The 17,079-nt window shown below is 61.7% G+C and overlaps 3 protein-coding genes across 3 annotated transcripts; all 3 read left to right on the top strand.

Annotated features, from left to right (window-relative positions):
- Positions 1 to 3,655: 3,655 nt before the first annotated feature.
- Positions 3,656 to 6,778, top strand: LOC124540913. The gene is made up of 6 exons (XM_047118688.1): positions 3,656 to 3,722; positions 3,810 to 4,127; positions 4,323 to 5,069; positions 5,217 to 5,568; positions 5,656 to 5,800; positions 6,215 to 6,778. The coding sequence occupies exons 1-6, from the start codon at positions 3,656 to 3,658 to the stop codon at positions 6,776 to 6,778; spliced, it is 2,193 nt and encodes a 730-aa protein (XP_046974644.1).
- Positions 6,779 to 7,628: 850 nt separating this feature from the next.
- LOC124540912 lies at positions 7,629 to 9,884 on the top strand. The gene has a single exon (XM_047118687.1). It carries the CDS (start codon positions 7,629 to 7,631, stop codon positions 9,882 to 9,884), a length of 2,256 nt encoding a protein of 751 aa, XP_046974643.1.
- Positions 9,885 to 10,135: 251 nt separating this feature from the next.
- LOC124540911 lies at positions 10,136 to 16,238 on the top strand. The gene is made up of 8 exons (XM_047118686.1): positions 10,136 to 10,355; positions 10,551 to 11,796; positions 11,884 to 12,037; positions 14,355 to 14,517; positions 14,656 to 15,043; positions 15,104 to 15,257; positions 15,666 to 15,820; positions 16,067 to 16,238. The coding sequence occupies exons 1-8, from the start codon at positions 10,136 to 10,138 to the stop codon at positions 16,236 to 16,238; spliced, it is 2,652 nt and encodes an 883-aa protein (XP_046974642.1).
- The last annotated feature ends 841 nt before the right edge of the window (positions 16,239 to 17,079 follow it).

Below are 17,079 nucleotides of genomic sequence, written 5' to 3'. Positions count from 1 at the left end.
CGCACGGTAAGCTTCGCGGCGGCGTGCGCTCTGGCGGGCACTCCTCCTTGGGAGCTCGAGGCGTGGGTGCTCGCCAGAGTCTACGAGTGGACGGCGGAGCAGCGAGCGCTCGGCCGGTGCCCCGACGGGGCAAAGCGGGAGGCTGTTCGTCAGGGAGCGAGGGTCGCGGTCATCCAGCATTGGAAGGCGGACCTCGCCTCCGCCACGTTCGGCCGAAGGACCCTGGACGCGATCGGGCCCGTGCTCAGAGATTGGCTCGATCGCTCGCACGGCTCCCTCTCCTTCCGTCTGGTCCAGGTGCTGTCCGGGCACGGCTGCTTCGGGTCGTACCTGCACCGGATCGGGAGGGAGGAGACCCCGTCGTGCCATCAGTGTGGGGCCGCGGTGGACTCGGCAGAGCACACCCTGGAGGTGTGTCCATCGTGGGCCGAGCGCCGCCGTGAGCTGGTGGCTGTCAGCGGAAGCGACCTCTCGCTCCCCGGTGTGATCGTTGCCATGTTGGGGAGCGAGGAGTCGTGGGCTGCCGTCGCCTCCTTTTGTGAAGACGTAATGTCACAGAAGGAGGCGGCGGAGCGTGGGCGCGAGAACGATCCCCTCGCGTCACAGCTCCGCAGAAGGGTAAGGGGCGGAAGGCGGCGCACACGGCGTCCACCTTCGCCCGCCCCTGGGGGAGTGCGGCGGGCGGGCGGCGCGGGGTCGCCGCCGCCCGCGTCACAACGCACACCTGCCACGACTGGTGATGGTCGTGCGCTCCGGCCATCACAGTGTCCGCCCCCATTCGGGGGGGTGTGAGGGGTCTGCCATAGGGCGGGCGGTCGCCGACGGGGGGCTGGATGCAAACCGGATTCCCAGCCTCCTGTCAGTCAAGCGAAGACGGAGCGCCGGTGGGGTTTAGTGGGTAGGGGCCTTTTGCCGAGTCCCACATAACCCGCGGAGACCCCCGGACTCGCGGGTATGCGTAAATGCATTCCCCATCGGAAAAAAAAAAAAAAAAAAAAAAAAAAAAAAAAAAAAAAAAAAAAAAAAAAAAAAAAAAAAGGTTAGGTTAGGTTGGGGTGCATGTCAGTCGCCTCCTCGTGGCGCACCCTGGGCAACGGGGCCGGCTTGAGCTTGCTCGCCGGCCACGGCTAAGACTGACGCGGAGGGCATGCCACGGGTCGCTCCCGGTCTTTCTCTGTTTTCAGAGTGGACCGGCGGCCCCGTGGTAACGAAGGAGTGTATATATATTTTAAGTATGTAGTAATAATAAGTTTATTTTAGGTGTATAGTCTTTTGTATAGTGTTTTCTTTTTATTGTGTACCCGAATCCTAAGTGGCGACGCAGCGCGATGGGATGCATGGCCGGAGGGTATTCCGGTCATGACTGCGTCACGCCGGCAGCCCCGGCAACTTTTTTGAATATGAGTGCTACTAATAATATTAATTCTCCAGGAGGGTGTCACTCCCTCTCCGACCCGCTTCACGGGTCGGACAGTCCCGTATCGAAATCTGGAGGGGACAAAGTCGCACTACAGCTTTTTAACGATGACTATTTGGCGAGCATAAAGGATACAGAGATGGAGAGTGTGGGAGTAGATTTAGGTGTAAATAGTAGTTTAAGTTGTACAAAGGAGGTGGAAGTGCAAGCCCCAATGGCGCGCAAAATACAGGTGCAGGAAACTGCCCGGAAAATCCCAGTGGTGAGACTGGAACGACTCTCCGAGTCGGGCCCGTCTCCCACACAAACCGGACGAGACACTCGAAGGAAAGGGGAGAAGCGGTCCCGCACGGCGGACAGCTTCTCGGGCTCCGAGAGCGATGCGAGCGCGCATTTTAGCGACACAGAACTCTCGGAGTCGTCAGTGAGTAGGTGGTTGAAGCCCTCGAGTAAGAGAGGGCGTGGCAGACCGCCTACTCACGGGATATACGTCGGGCTCAGCAAATCACAAGCTGAGCTCAGCTCCCAAAAGGAGAAAGAACGGCGGTACGAAGCGGAGGATGCGCTGGCCGCATACACTGAAGCGGCCAAGGCGGCGATCGAGGAAAGGGCGGCTCGCTCGAGGAATCGCACGCCAACAATCGGTATAACCGAGAACGATATCCCGAAGACGTCAGCCGCCTTAGACGCGAAGGTCCAGGAAGCGCTTGACGTGGTGCTTCAGGTTGCCGACAAATCGGGCAACCTGAAGGGCACCTTCGTCAGGGCTCTGAAGACTGCCGCTGACACCATTAAAGGTGCAGTTGCGGATCTGAGAGCCCTGACCGTGACAGAAGAGGTGGCGCGGCTGGAGGCTGCGAACACGCAACTCTCGGGCCAGTTGGCCGAGCTAAGAAGAGAAGTGGCCCAGATGCGCACACAGCCTGCGAGTATGGACGAGGCAACCATCCAGCGCGTAATGGAGGAGGCGCTGCGCTCCAGCCGGGAGCAGTTCGGCAACATGCTGAATGCCCGGATGGAGGGCATCGAGCGGCGCCTCCTCCCGGAGCCCCGGCTGCGACCTCCGCTGGCCGCAGACCGAAAGACGACGCAGACTGCGGTTACAGCTGCACGGGTGACGACTCCATCGCAGTCGCCCGCCGCTGTGGACACAGAGAGAGCTGGGAGCTCTAAAACAGCTCAACCAAAAGTCACCAAAAAGAAGGGGAAAAAGAAGAGGACAAAGCCCAGTATGGCTGCTCAAGAAGCAGCAGCAGCTGCGGGTACCACAACTGTCCCTCCAGCGCCGTCGAAGCCGGTCAGTTCCGGAATGTCATGGGCGGCCGTTGTTCGCAAACAACCGAACAAGCCGCCCAAAAACCCGGCGAAAGAAACAAAGGGAAAGAAGAAAGCCCCTAGGCAAAGGAAGCTTCGCCCTCCTCGCACCGCGGTCATTACGATCACACTGAAACCCGGTGCTGAGGAGAAAGGGGTCAGGTACGAGAGCGTTCTCGCTGAGGCCAAAAGCCGTGTCAAACTCGGCGAGGTCGGCCTCACCTCCGTGCGCTTCAGGACAACAGCCACGGGGGCGAGGATGCTCGAAGTGCCGCCGGGCACGAACGAACCGGAGAAGGCGGCGGACGCTCTAGCGGCCAAGCTCCGGGAGGTCCTCGATCAGGACGAAGTCCAGATCAATCGGCCTACCAAATGTGTCGAGATACGCGTCATGGATCTGGACGATGCGGTCTCGGCGGAGGAAGTAGTGGCGGCGGTCGCCGCAGAAGGAGGTTGCCCTGATGGAGCGATTAGGCCAGGCGTGGTCGTTCGGGGCTTCAACGGCTGCAGGTCGCTGTGGCTCAGCTGCCCAGTCGCAGCGGCCAAAAAGATATTGGCAACTGGCAGGGTTAAAGTGGGGTGGATCTCGGCGCGGGTGCTGTTGCTCGAGCCGAGGCCGCTCCGCTGCTACAAATGCCTCGAGGGAGGCCACATGGGGGCCAAGTGCGACAGGGACGTCGACCGCAGCCGTCTGTGCTTCCGCTGCGGTCGGGCTGACCACAAGGCCCGAGATTGTACAGCCGCAGAAGCAAGCTGCGCCATATGCTCAGCGGCTGGCAAACCGGCGGCGCATGCCATCGGCAGCAGGGCGTGTCCTACGAACAGAACCCGCCCTGCGCGAGGTAAAGCCAGAGGAACGGTGGCGAAGAGGCCCGTCACCGCGTCCCAACGGACCGTGGAGGAGCCAATGGAGACATCGCACTAATGGCTCTGCGTTGTCTTCAGGCCAATTTAAACCACTCTGCCAGAGCTCAGGACCTCCTAGTCCAAAGCATGGCAGAGTGGCAAATCGACGTTGCGGTGGTATCGGAGCCCTACGTCGTTCATTTACGGGACGACTGGGTCTCCGACCACGAAGGAGTGGTGGCAATCGTCGCCCCTGCCGTCGCTGGTTCCCCTGCTATCGAAGGGGTAGTCAGGGGCAGAGGGTTCGTGGTCGCGGTGATCGGGAGTGTGGTGACCGTGGGCGTCTACGCCTCGCCCAATCGGAGTCTCGCGGAGTTTGAACAGCTGCTCGTCGAGGTCGGGGCTCTGATTGGGCAAGCATCGCCTAACCCGGTGCTAGTTGCGGGGGACTTCAACGCCAAATCTACGGCTTGGGGTTCCCCTGCGACAGACGCCAGAGGCGAGGCGCTGGAAGAGTGGGCGGTCTCGCTCGGTCTCGCGGTGATCAACAGTGGGTCGGAGAGCACGTGCGTGCGGCAGCAGGGCGAGTCGATCGTGGACGTTACGTTCGCGTCCATCGCCCTAGCCCGCCGTGTTCAAGAGTGGAGGGTGGAGACGGCCGTGGAGACTCTATCGGATCATCGATACATCCGATTCGATGTCTCCGCGGTTCCAGTCGTCCGGCCCGCTGTTGAGCGGACAGAAGGTCCGCGGTGGAGCCTGGGCCGCCTCGATAGCCAGTTGGCAAAAGAGGCGGCAATCGTGGAGGCCTGGTGCGCCGGCACCGAGCCGGTGGCGCAGGTCGACCGAGAGGCTGACCAACTCGGCGCAGCCCTGTTTCGCATTTGCGATGTGGCGATGCCGAGAGTCAAGCCTCAGGCTCCACGTCGCCGCGTGTATTGGTGGCGGCCGGAACTCCGCCAGCTGCGGAGAGCCTGTGTTGCGGCTCGCCGCCAGTACGCCAGGAGCAGGAGAAGGCGTGTGCGTGACCGCGACCTGGAGGCGACCTTTTACACCGCCTACAGGGACGCCTGCGATCAACTCAAGAAGGCCATAGCCCAGGCGAAAGAGGATGCGTGGCGAGAATGGCTCGCGACGCTGGAGAGCGACCCATGGGGGAGACCGTACCGGGTCGTGAGACAAAAACTCCGACCCTGGACTCCCCCGCTCTCTAGCACCCTCCACCCGCACGTTCTGGAGAGAGTATTGAGTGTGCTCTTTCCTGAGCGCGGCGAGTTCGTCCCACCGTCGATGGCCCCTCTACGGCCCAGAAGTGACGAACGAGACCTGGCACCCCCGGTTACCGAGGCGGAACTGTGCGCGGCCGTCCACAAGCTTCGCTCAAAAAGGACAGCCCCCGGGCCTGACGGGATACCGGGACGCGCCCTGTCGATCGCATTGGATGCCTTGGGTGAGAGCGTTCGCCAGCTCTTCTCCGCCTGCCTGGCTCAAGGTAGGTTTCCGCATAGGTGGAAAACGGGTAAGCTCGTACTCATCCGCAAGGAGGGACGGGCCCCCGATCAGCCGTCGGCCTACCGCCCAATCGTGCTGCTCGACGAGGTGAGCAAGCTCTTCGAGCGTGTGCTCGCCGTCCGCCTAGTCGACAGCATGGAGCCGGGCCTCAACGAGCGGCAGTATGGCTTCCGCCCCGGCCGCTCGACGCTGGACGCGATCGCCAGGGTCAGGGACATGGCAGAGGAGGAGGTGACGCAGGGTGGAGTTTTGTTGGCTGTCTCGTTGGACATAGCCAACGCCTTCAACTCTCTGCCCTGGGAGGTCATTCTGGAGGCTCTGCACTACCACAATGTGCCGGGCTACCTCCGACGAACCATCGCCGATTACTTTTCGGGCAGGGCGGTGGTATTCCCCACGCAAGACGGTTTCGGAAGGAGGGTCATGACCTGCGGTGTTCCACAGGGCTCTGTACTGGGTCCTCTCCTGTGGAACATCGGGTACGACTGGGTGCTGCGCGGGGCCACCCTGCGGGGGGTCAGCGTCACATGCTACGCTGACGACACCCTCGTGTCGGCCCGCGGCAGTACCCACCGGGAGGCAGCTTACCTCGCCACAGCTGGCGTCGCGCACGTGGTTCATCGCATCCGTGCTCTGGGCCTCGAGGTGGCCTTGCACAAGTCCGAGGCCCTTGCTTTTCATGGTCCTCGGAACGCGCCACCTCCGGACATGGTACTGACAATCGGCGGAACTTCCATCCCCATCGGGTCGACGATGAAGTACCTGGGACTCGTCCTCGATGGCAGGTGGAAGTTCGAGGAGCACTTCCGGCGCTTGGCCCCGAGACTGGTGGCTGCAGCCGGAGCGCTGGGGCGGATTCTGCCCAACGTCGGTGGCCCAGGTAGTTCGTGCAGGCGTCTGTACTCCGGCGTGGTGCGCTCGATGGCACTCTACGGTGCGCCAATATGGGCGGACGCTCTGAGCGCTCGCAACGTCGCCTCTCTGCGACGTCCGCAGCGGGCGATGGCGCTCAGGGCGGCTCGGGCGTACCGGACGGTGTCATACACCGCGGCCGGCTTGCTGTCCGGAAGCCCGCCATGGGACCTCGAGGCCGAGATCAACTCGAGCGTCTACTGGCGGGTCAAGGCGGCAAGAGCAGGCGGGAACACACCCCAAGTCCAGCGGTGGAGGGAGGAAGCCCGACATCGCCTCCTGGAGAGGTGGAGGGAACGGCTGCGAGTTCCGGATGCCGGCGGGGATCTCGTGGCGGCCATTCGGCCTGTTCTGAGAGAGTGGGTCGAGTGCAAACACGGTCCACTCTCATACCACCTGACGCAGCTCCTGACCGGCCACGGGTGTTTTGGTAAATACCTGTGTGATGTGGTCGGCAGAGAGCCTGCACCGACGTGCCACCACTGTGGCAACGAAGCCGTGGACACGGCCGAACACACGCGCGCAGTGTGCCCAGCCTGGGCGGAGCCTCGCGCAGCCTTGTCCACGGCCATCGGATTAGACCTGTCGCTTCCGGCCCTCATCAGAAAGATGGTCGCGAGTGAAGAGGCGTGGGCGGCATTACGGGTCTTCGGCGAAGCCGTAATGTCCGCGAAGGAGAAGGCGGAACGACAGCGGGAGGACGATCCCAACTCCCTCCCGCTGCGCCGACGGAAACCCGGTCGGCGGCGCCGCGACCATCTTGGCCGTATACCTTGATTTGACACAGCGGCGGCGGACATTTACATCCGCCGCCGCAAAACCCGGACGTGACACAGCGCTATCGGCAGCGGACCTTTACATCTGCTGCCGCATGGCCCTGTTTTGACTTGACGCAACGTAGTCGGCAGCGGAACTTTACATCCGCTGCCTTCGCCCAGCCTCCAGTGGCGGACTCGGGGGAGTCCGTCACGGTTCTGACGGAGGCGGAGACGGAAGCGTGCCGCAACATCCTGGCACGCTCTCGAGATGAGTCGCCCATTTACAGCGACGACCGCTGGCAGGGCCGCGGTGGTGAGCCACGTGCGTTCCCGTAGCCCTGCCGCCTTGCGGTGAAGGCGGAAATCCTAGGAGGTTTTAGTGGGTAGGACGGGGCCTCCTGCCCCGGGAGTCCCACATATCCGTCCCGGTCCCCCCTTTCGACCGGGCGGAATGCGTAAATGCATTTCCTCCTAGTAAAACAAAAAAAAAAAAAAAAAAAAGGTTAGGTTGATCGTGGGGTGGGGTGCATGTCAGTCGCCTCCTCGTGGCGCACCCTGGGCAACGGGGTCGGCTTGAGCTTGCTCGCCGGCCACGGCTAAGACTGACGCGGAGGGCATGCCACGGGTCGCTCCCGGTCTTTCTCTGTTTTCAGAGTGGACCGGCGGCCCCGTGGTAACGAAGGAGTGTATATATATTTTAAGTATGTAGTAATAATAAGTTTATTTTAGGTGTATAGTCTTTTGTATAGTGTTTTCTTTTATTGTGTACCCGAATCCTAAGTGGCGACGCAGCGCGATGGGATGCATGGCCGGAGGGTATTCCGGTCATGACTGCGTCTCGCCGGCAGCCCCGGCAACTTTTTTAAAATATGAGTGCTTCTAACAATAATAATTCTCCAGGAGGGTGTCACTCCCTCTCCGACCCGCTTCACGGGTCGGACCGTCCCGCATCGAAATCTGGAGGGGACAAAGATGCACTAGATCTTTTTCACGATGACCATTTGGCGAGCATAAAGGATATAGAGATGGAGAGTGTGGGAGTAGATTTAGGTGTAAATAGTAGTTTAAGTTGTACAAAGGAGGTGGAAGTGCAAGCCCCAATGGCGCGCAAAATACAGACGCAGGAAACTGCACAGAAAATCCCAGTGGTGAGACTGGAACGACTCTCCGAGTCAGGCCCGTCTCCCACGCAAACCGGACGAGACACGCGAAGGAAGGGGGAGAAGCGGCCCCGCACGGCGGACAGCTTCTCGGGCTCCGAGAGTGATGCGAGCGCGCATTTTAGCGACGCAGAACTCTCGGAGTCGTCAGTGAGTAGGTGGCTGAAGCCCTCGAGTAAGAGAGGGCGTGGCAGACCGCCTACTCATGGGATGTACGTCGGGCTCGGCAAATCCCAAGATGAGCTCAGCTCCCAAAAGGAGAAAGAACGGCGGTACGAAGCGGAGGATGCGCTGGCCGCATACACTGAAGCGGCCAAGGCGGCGATCGAGGAAAGGGCGGCTCGCTCGAGGAATCGCACGCCGACCATCGGTATAACCGAAAACGACATTCCGAAGACGTCAGCCGCCTTAGACGCGAAGGTCCAGGAAGCGCTTGACGTGGTGCTTCAGGTTGCCGACAAATCGGGCAACCTGAAGGGCACCTTCGTCAGGGCTCTGAAGACTGCCGCTGACACCATTAAAGGTGCAGTTGCGGATCTGAGAGCCCTGACCGTGACAGAAGAGGTGGCGCGGCTGGAGGCTGCGAACACGCAGCTCTCGGGCCAGTTGGCCGAGCTAAGAAGAGAAGTGGCCCTGATGCGCACACAGCCTGCGAGTATGGACGAGGCAACCATCCAGCGCGTAATGGAGGAGGCGCTGCGCTCCAGCCGGGAGCAGTTCGGCAACATGCTGAATGCCCGGATGGAGGGCATCGAGCGGCGCCTCCTCCCGGAGCCCCGGCTGCGACCTCCGCTGGCCGCAGACCGAAAGACGACGCAGACTGCGGTTACAGCTGCACGGGTGACGACTCCAACGCAGTCGCCCGCTGCTGTGGACACGGAGAGAGTTGGGAGCTCTAAAACGGCTCAACCAAAAGTCAACAAAAAAAAGGGGAAAAAGAAGAGGACAAAGCCCAGTATGGCTGCTCAAGAAGCAGCAGCAGCTGCGGGTAACACAACTGTCCCTCCAGCGCCGTCGAAGCCGGTCAGTTCCGGAATGTCATGGGCGGCCGTTGTTCGCAAACAACCGAACAAGCTGCCCAAAAACCCGGCGAAAGATACAAAGGGAAAGAAGAAAGCCCCTAGGCAAAGGAAGCTTCGCCCTCCTCGCACCGCGGTCATTACGATCACACTGAAACCCGGTGCTGAGGAGAAAGGGGTCAGGTACGAGAGCGTTCTCGCTGAGGCCAAAAGCCGTGTCAAACTCGGCGAGGTCGGCCTCACCTCCGTGCGCTTCAGGACAACAGCCACGGGGGCGAGGATGCTCGAAGTGCCGCCGGGCACGAACGAACCGGAGAAGGCGGCGGACGCTCTAGCGGCCAAGCTCCGGGAGGTCCTCGATAAGGACGAAGTCCAGATCCATCGGCCTACCAAATGTGTCGAGATACGCGTCATGGATCTGGACGATGCGGTCTCGGCGGAGGAAGTAGTGGCGGCGGTCGCCGCAGAAGGAGGTTGCCCTGATGGAGCGATTAGGCCAGGCGTGGTCGTTCGGGGCTTCAACGGCTGCAGGTCGCTGTGGCTCAGCTGCCCAGTCGCAGCGGCCAAAAAGATATTGGCAACTGGCAGGGTTAAGGTGGGGTGGATCTCGGCGCGGGTGCTGTTGCTCGAGCCGAGGCCGCTCCGCTGCTACAAATGCCTCGAGGGAGGCCACATGGGGGCCAAGTGCGACAGGGACGTCGACCGCAGCCGTCTGTGCTTCCGCTGCGGTCGGGCTGACCACAAGGCCCGAGATTGTACAGCCGCAGAAGCAAGCTGCGCCATATGCTCAGCGGCTGGCAAACCGGCGGCGCATGCCATCGGCAGCAGGGCGTGTCCTACGAACAGAACCCGCCCTACGCGAGGTAAAGCCAGAGGAACGGTGGCGAAGAGGCCCGTCACCGCGTCCCAACGGACCGTGGAGGAGCCAATGGAGACATCGCACTAATGGCTCTGCGTTGTCTTCAGGCCAATTTAAACCACTCTGCCAGAGCTCAGGACCTCCTAGTCCAAAGCATGGCAGAGTGGCAAATCGACATTGCGGTGGTATCGGAGCCCTACGTCGTTCATTTACGGGACGACTGGGTCTCCGACCACGAAGGAGTGGTGGCAATCGTCGCCCCTGCCGTCGCTGGTTCCCCTGCTATCGAAGGGGTAGTCAGGGGCAGAGGGTTCGTGGTCGCGGTGATCGGGAGTGTGATGACCGTGGGCGTCTACGCCTCGCCCAATCGGAGTCTCGCGGAGTTTGAACAGCTGCTCGTCGAGGTCGGGGCTCTGATCGGGCAAGCATCGCCTAACCCGGTGCTAGTTGCGGGGGACTTCAACGCCAAATCTACGGCTTGGGGTTCCCCTGCGACAGACGCCAGAGGCGAGGCGCTGGAAGAGTGGGCGGTCTCGCTCGGTCTCGCGGTGATCAACAGTGGGTCGGAGAGCACGTGCGTGCGGCAGCAGGGCGAGTCGATCGTGGACGTTACGTTCGCGTCCATCGCCCTAGCCCGCCGTGTTCAAGAGTGGAGGGTGGAGACGGCCGTGGAGACTCTATCGGATCATCGATACATCCGATTCGATGTCTCCGCGGTTCCAGTCGTCCGGCCCGCTGTTGAGCGGACAGAAGGTCCGCGGTGGAGCCTGGGCCGCCTCGATAGCCAGTTGGCAAAAGAGGCGGCAATCGTGGAGGCCTGGTGCGCCGGCACCGAGCCGGTGGCGCAGGTCGACCGAGAGGCTGACCAACTCGGCGCAGCCCTGTTTCGCATTTGCGATGTGGCGATGCCGAGAGTCAAGCCTCAGGCTCCACGTCGCCGCGTGTATTGGTGGCGGCCGGAACTCCGCCAGCTGCGGAGAGCCTGTGTTGCGGCCCGCCGCCAGTACGCCAGGAGCAGGAGAAGACGTGTGCGTGACCGCGACCTGGAGGCGACCTTTTACACCGCCTACAGGGACGCCTGCGATCAACTCAAGAAGGCCATAGCCCAGGCGAAAGAGGATGCGTGGCGAGAATGGCTCGCGACGCTGGAGAGCGACCCATGGGGGAGACCGTACCGGGTCGTGAGACAAAAACTCCGACCCTGGACTCCCCCGCTCTCTAGCACCCTCCAGCCGCACGTTCTGGAGAGAGTATTGAGTGTGCTCTTTCCTGAGCGCGGCGAGTTTGTCCCGCCGTCGATGGCCCCTCTACGGCCCAGCAGTGAAGTACGAGACCTGGCACCCCCGGTTACCGAGGCGGAACTGTGCGCGGCCGTCCACAAGCTTCGCTCTAAAAGGACAGCCCCCGGGCCTGACGGGATACCGGGACGCGCCCTGTCGATCGCGTTGGATGCCCTGGGCGATAGCGTCCGCCAGCTCTTCTCCGCCTGCCTGGCTCAAGGTAGGTTTCCGCATAGGTGGAAAACGGGTAAGCTCGTACTCATCCGTAAGGAGGGACGAGCCCCCGATCAGCCGTCGGCCTACCGCCCAATCGTGCTGCTCGACGAGGTGAGCAAGCTCTTCGAGCGTGTGCTCGCCGTCCGCCTAGTCGACAGCATGGAGCCGGGCCTCAACGAGCGGCAGTATGGCTTCCGCCCCGGCCGCTCGACGCTGGACGCGATCGCCAAGGTCAGGGACCTGGCAGAGGAGGAGGTGACGCAGGGTGGAGTTTTGTTGGCTGTCTCGTTGGACATAGCCAACGCCTTCAACTCTCTGCCCTGGGAGGTCATACTGGAGGCTCTGCACTACCACAATGTGCCGGGCTACCTCCGACGAACCATCGCCGATTACTTTTCGGGCAGGGCGGTGGTATTCCCCACGCAAGACGGTTTCGGAAGGAGGGTCATGACCTGCGGTGTTCCACAGGGCTCTGTACTGGGTCCTCTCCTGTGGAACATCGGGTATGACTGGGTGCTGCGCGGGGCCACGTTGCGGGGGGTCAGCGTCACATGTTACGCTGACGACACCCTCGTGTCGGCCCGCGGCAGTACCCACCGGGAGGCGGCTTATCTCGCCACAGCCGGCGTCGCACATGCGGTCCACCGCATCCGTGCCCTGGGCCTCGAGGTGGCCTTGCACAAGTCCGAGGCCCTTGCTTTTCATGGTCCTCGGAACGCGCCACCTCCGGGCATGGTGTTGACGGTCGGCGGAACTTCCATCCCCATCGGGTCGACGATGAAGTACTTGGGACTCGTCCTCGATGGCAGGTGGAAGTTCGAGGAGCATTTCCGGCGCTTGGCCCCGAGACTGGTGGCTGCAGCCGGAGCGCTGGGGCGGATTCTGCCCAACGTAGGTGGACCAGGGAGTTCGTGCAGGCGTCTGTACTCCGGCGTGGTGCGCTCGATGGCACTCTACGGTGCGCCAATATGGGCGGACGCTCTGAGCGCTCGCAACGTCGCCTCTCTGCGACGTCCGCAGCGGGCGATGGCGCTCAGGGCGGCTCGGGCGTACCGGACGGTGTCATACACCGCGGCCGGCTTGCTGTCCGGAAGCCCGCCATGGGACCTCGAGGCCGAGATCAACTCGAGCGTCTACTGGCGGGTCAAGGCGGCAAGGGCAGATGGCAACCCCCCCCTAGTCCAACAGTGGAGGGAGGAGGCAAGACGCCGCCTGATGGAGAGGTGGGCGGATCGGCTTCGAGTTCCGGATGCCGGCGGGGAGCTCGTGGCGGCCATCCGCCCGGTTCTGAGAGAGTGGGTCGAACGCAAGCACGGCCCACTGACGTACCACCTGACGCAGCTCATGTCCGGTCACGGCTGCTTCGCCAAGTACTTGTGCGAGGTGGTCGGGAGAGAGCCGTCAGTGGTATGTCTCCATTGCGACGACGGAGCCGTGGACACGGCCGAGCACACGCGCGCAGAGTGCCCAGCCTGGGCGGAGCCTCGCGCAGCCCTGTCCACGGCCATTGGACCAGACATCTCGCTTCCGGCCTTAGTGCGCAAGATGGTCGCGAGTGAAGAGGCGTGGGCGGCATTACGCACCTTCAGCGAGGTCGTAATGTCCGCCAAGGAGAAGGCGGAACGACAGCGGGAGGACGACACCAACTCCCTCCCGTTGCGTCGACGGAGACCTGGTCGACGACGCCGCGACCACCTAGGCCGGTTGCCTTGACCCGATCTGACACAGCGGCGGCGGACCTTTACATCCGCCGCCGCACAACCCGGACGTGACACAGCGCTATCGGCAGCGGACTTTTACATCTGCTGCCGCATGGCCCTGTTTTGACTTGACGCAACGTAGTCGGCAGCGGACCTTTACACCCGCTGCCGCCTAGCCTCCAGTGGCGGACTCGGGGGAGTCCGTCACGGTTCTGACGGAGGCGGAGACGGAAGCGTGCCGCAACATCCTGGCACGCTCTTGAGATGAGTCGCCCATTTACAGCGACGACCGCTGGCAGGGCCGCGGTGGTGAGCCACGTGCGTTCCCGTAGCCCTGCCGCCTTGCGGTGAAGGCGGAAATCCTAGGAGGTTTTAGTGGGTAGGACGGGGCCTTCTGCCCCGGGAGTCCCACATATCCGTCCCGGTCCCCCCTTTCGACCGGGCGGAATGCGTAAATGCATTTCCTCCTAGTAAAACAAAAAAAAAAAAAAAAAAAAAAAAAAAAAAAAAAAAAAAAAAAAAAAAAAAAAAAAAAAAAAAAAAAAAAAAAGGTTGATCGTGGGGTGCATGTCAGTCGCCTCCTCGTGGCGCACCCTGGGCAACGGGGCCGGCTTGAGCTTGCTCGCCGGCCGCGGCTAAGACTGACGCGGAGGAAGGCCGCGGGGTCGCTCCTAGTACTTCTCCGAGGACAGCGGAGTGGACTATGTGAGCGGCCTCGCTGGCAATTAGCGGAGGAGTATATATATGTAATATATGTATACATGTAAATATTGTATTATTTGTAAATATTGTATTATTTGTAAGTATTGTAAATATTTATATATAGAGCGGAGGGCTCGTTACGAGCACTGAAGGAGGAGTGGTGGTCCACCATCTGATGCGTGGTGGTCCACCGTGTGGTGTGGAGATACACCGATGGTCGGCGGCGGAGCCTGTCATCTTATCCGCCGCCACCAGGGCGTCAGCATTGTTGGCGCCCAGCCTCCAGTGGCGGACTCGGGGGAGTCCGTCACGTTTACTGGACGGAGGCAACGGAGGAAGGCGCGCCCTTGGGCGCGCATTCAACGATTTGACCGCCTCACGGCGGTCGCCGCGGGGGGGCCGCGGAAGTATGCTCTAGCGTTCCCGTAGCCCCTCCATCACGCGGTACGGTGGAAACCCGAGGAGGTTTTAGTGGGTAGGACAGGGCCTTCTGCCCTGGCACGGGGCCCTTATGGCCCCGGTCGAGTCCCACATACCCGTCCCGGTCCCCCGGCCGGGCGGGAGGCGTAAATGCCTTTCCTCCTCGTAAAACAAAAAAAAAAAAAAAAAAAAAAAAAAAAAAAAAGGTTAGGTTGATCGTGAGGGAGGTGCCGGACCAGGCGTCCCCGGTTACCGAGGCGGAGTTGTGCGCGGCTGTCCTGAAGCTTCGCTCGAAGAGGACAGCCCCCGGGCCTGACGGGATACCGGGGCGCGCCCTGGCGATCGCGTCGGAGGAGTTGGGCGATGGCATGTGCCAACTGTTCTCGGCCTGTCTGGCTCAGGGTAGGTTCCCGAATCGGTGGAAAACGGGTAAGCTCGTTCTCATCCGCAAGGAGGGACGAGACCCCGATCAGCCGTCGGCCTACCGGCCCATCGTGCTGCTCGACGAAGCGGGTAAGCTCTTTGAGCGTATAATCGCAGCCCGTCTAGTCGGTAGCATGGAGCCAGGCTTGAGCGAGTGGCAGTTCGGCTTTCGCCGGGGCCGCTCGACGCTGGACGCAGTCGCCAGACTGAGGGAGGTCGCAGAGGAGGAGGTCTCTCGGGGTGGGGTGTTGCTGGCAGTGTCGTTGGATATTTCCAACGCCTTCAACACTCTGCCCTGGGAAGTGGTACTGGAAGCTCTCAGATACCACAACGTTCCGGACTATCTGCGACGAACCATCGCCGACTACTTCTCGGGTAGGGCGGTGGTGTTCCCGACGATGGAGGGAGATAGCAGGAGGGCTATGACCTGCGGTGTTCCACAGGGCTCGGTTTTGGGGCCACTACTGTGGAACATCGGCTACGATTGGGTGCTGCGCGGGGCCACGTTGCGGGGGGTCAGCGTGACCTGCTACGCTGACGACACCCTCGTGTCGGCCCGCGGCAGTACCCATCGGGAGGCGGCGTATCTTGCCACGGCGGGAGTGGCACATGCGGTCCACCGCATCCGTGCTCTGGGCCTTGAGGTGGCCTTGCACAAATCCGAGGCCCTAGTCTTTCATGGACCTCGGAACGTGCCACCTCAGGGCATGTCCATAACAGTCGGCGGAACTTCCATCACCATCGGGTCGACGATGAAGTACCTGGGACTCGTCCTCGATGGCAGGTGGAAGTTTGAGGAGCACTTCCGGCGCTTGGCCCCAAGACTGGTGGCTGCAGCCGGAGCGTTGGGGCGGATTTTGCCCAACGTCGGTGGACCGGGCGGTTCCTGCAGACGGCTGTACTCCGGCGTGGTGCGTTCGATGGCACTATACGGTGCGCCAATATGGGCGGACGCTCTGAGCAATCGCGTCAACGTCGCCTCGCTGCGACGTCCGCAGCGGGCGATGGCGCTCAGGGCGGCTCGGGCGTACCGGACGGTGTCATTCACCGCGGCCGGCTTGCTGTCCGGAAGCCCGCCATGGGACCTCGAGGCCGAGATCAACTCGAGTGTCTACTGGCGGGTCAAGGCGGCAAGAGCGAGCGGGAACGGACCGCTACTGCGTGAGGTACAGCAGTGGAGGGAGGAGGCAAGACGCCGCCTCATGGAGAAGTGGGAGGATCGGCTGCGAGTTCCGGATGCCAGTGGGGAACTCGTAGCGGCGATCCGGCCCGTGTTGAGAGAGTGGGTCGAGCGCAAGCACGGCCCACTGACGTACCACCTGACGCAGCTCATAACCGGTCACGGCTGCTTCGCCAAATACCTGTGCGAAGTGGTCGGGAGAGAGCCGTCGGTGGTGTGTCTTCATTGCGACGACGGAGCCGTGGACACGGCCGAGCACACGCGCGCAGAGTGCCCAGCCTGGGCGGAGCCTCGCGCAGTCCTGTCCACGGCCATTGGAGCGGACCTATCGCTTCCGGCCCTAATTAGAAAGATGGTCGCGAGTGAAGAGGCCTGGGCGGCGTTACGGGTCTTCAGCGAAGCCGTAATGTCCGCGAAGGAGGAGGCGGAGCGACAGCGGGAGGACGATCCTAACTCCCTCCCGCTGCGCCGACGGAGACCCGGTCGGCGGCGCCGCGACCATCTTGGCCGGTTGCTATGACCTGACTTGACGCAGCGGCGGCGGACCTTTACATCCGCCGCCGCATTACCCGGATGTGACACAGCGCTATCGGCAGCGGACTTTTACATCCGCTGTCGCATAGCCCTGACTTGATTTGACGAAGCGTAGTCGGCAGTGGACCTTTACATCCGCTGCCGCCCTGAATTGATTAGACGAAGCTTAGTCGGCAGCGGACCTTTACATCCGCTGCCGCCGCCTAGCCTCCAGTGGCGGACTCGGGGGGAGTCCGTCACGGTTCAGACGGAGGCGGAGTGTCGGAAGGTGCGCCGTAACACCCTGGCGTGCCTTTCGCGAAGTGTCGCCCTCATTTGCGACAGCCGCTGGCAGGGTCGCGGTGGTGAGCCAAACGCGTTCCCGTGGCCCTGCCGCCATGCGGAGAGGCGGAAATCCTAGGAGGTTTTAGTGGGTAGGACGGGGCCTTCTGCCCCGGGAGTCCCACATATCCGTCCCGGTCCCCCTTCGGCCGGGCGGAATGCGTAAATGCATTTCCTCCTAGTAAAACAAAAAAAAAAAAAAAAAAAAAAAGGTTAGGTTAGGTTAGGTTAGGTTGGGGGGGGGTGCATGTCAGTCGCCTCCTCGTGGCGCACCCTGGGCAACGGGGCCGGCTTGAGCTTGCTCGTCGGCCGCGGCTAAGACTGACGCGGAGGAAGGCCGCGAGGTCGCTCCTAGTACTTCTCCGATTGGTGGCGGAGTGGACTGTGTGAGCGGCCTCGCTGGCATAGCGGAGGAGTGTACAATATGTACAATATGTATTATATGTATTTATGTAAATATTGTAAATAGTTGTGTAAATGTGAATATAGCGGAGGGCTCGTTATGA

This window comes from Vanessa cardui, chromosome 27 (assembly GCF_905220365.1).
Source record: "Vanessa cardui chromosome 27, ilVanCard2.1, whole genome shotgun sequence".
Lineage (NCBI taxonomy): Eukaryota > Metazoa > Arthropoda > Insecta > Lepidoptera > Nymphalidae > Vanessa > Vanessa cardui.
The sequence above is the reverse complement of the archived record's forward strand: the minus strand, read 5'-3'. Positions and strand labels throughout refer to the sequence as shown.

Bases quoted from the DNA above. Each gene is read 5' to 3' on its own strand.
- LOC124540913 (XM_047118688.1), top strand. From the start codon at position 3,656: ATGGCTCTGCGTTGTCTTCAGGCCAATTTAAACCACTCTGCCAGAGCT. The intron at 3,723-3,809 runs GCATGGCAGAGT...CCGACCACGAAG, and splicing joins TCAGGACCTCCTAGTCCAAA to GAGTGGTGGCAATCGTCGCC. The intron at 4,128-4,322 runs GTGGGTCGGAGA...AGCGGACAGAAG, and splicing joins CGGTCTCGCGGTGATCAACA to GTCCGCGGTGGAGCCTGGGC.
- LOC124540912 (XM_047118687.1), top strand. From the start codon at position 7,629: ATGAGTGCTTCTAACAATAATAATTCTCCAGGAGGGTGTCACTCCCTC.
- LOC124540911 (XM_047118686.1), top strand. From the start codon at position 10,136: ATGACCGTGGGCGTCTACGCCTCGCCCAATCGGAGTCTCGCGGAGTTT. The intron at 10,356-10,550 runs GTGGGTCGGAGA...AGCGGACAGAAG, and splicing joins CGGTCTCGCGGTGATCAACA to GTCCGCGGTGGAGCCTGGGC. The intron at 14,518-14,655 runs GTAGGTTCCCGA...GTATAATCGCAG, and splicing joins CTCGGCCTGTCTGGCTCAGG to CCCGTCTAGTCGGTAGCATG.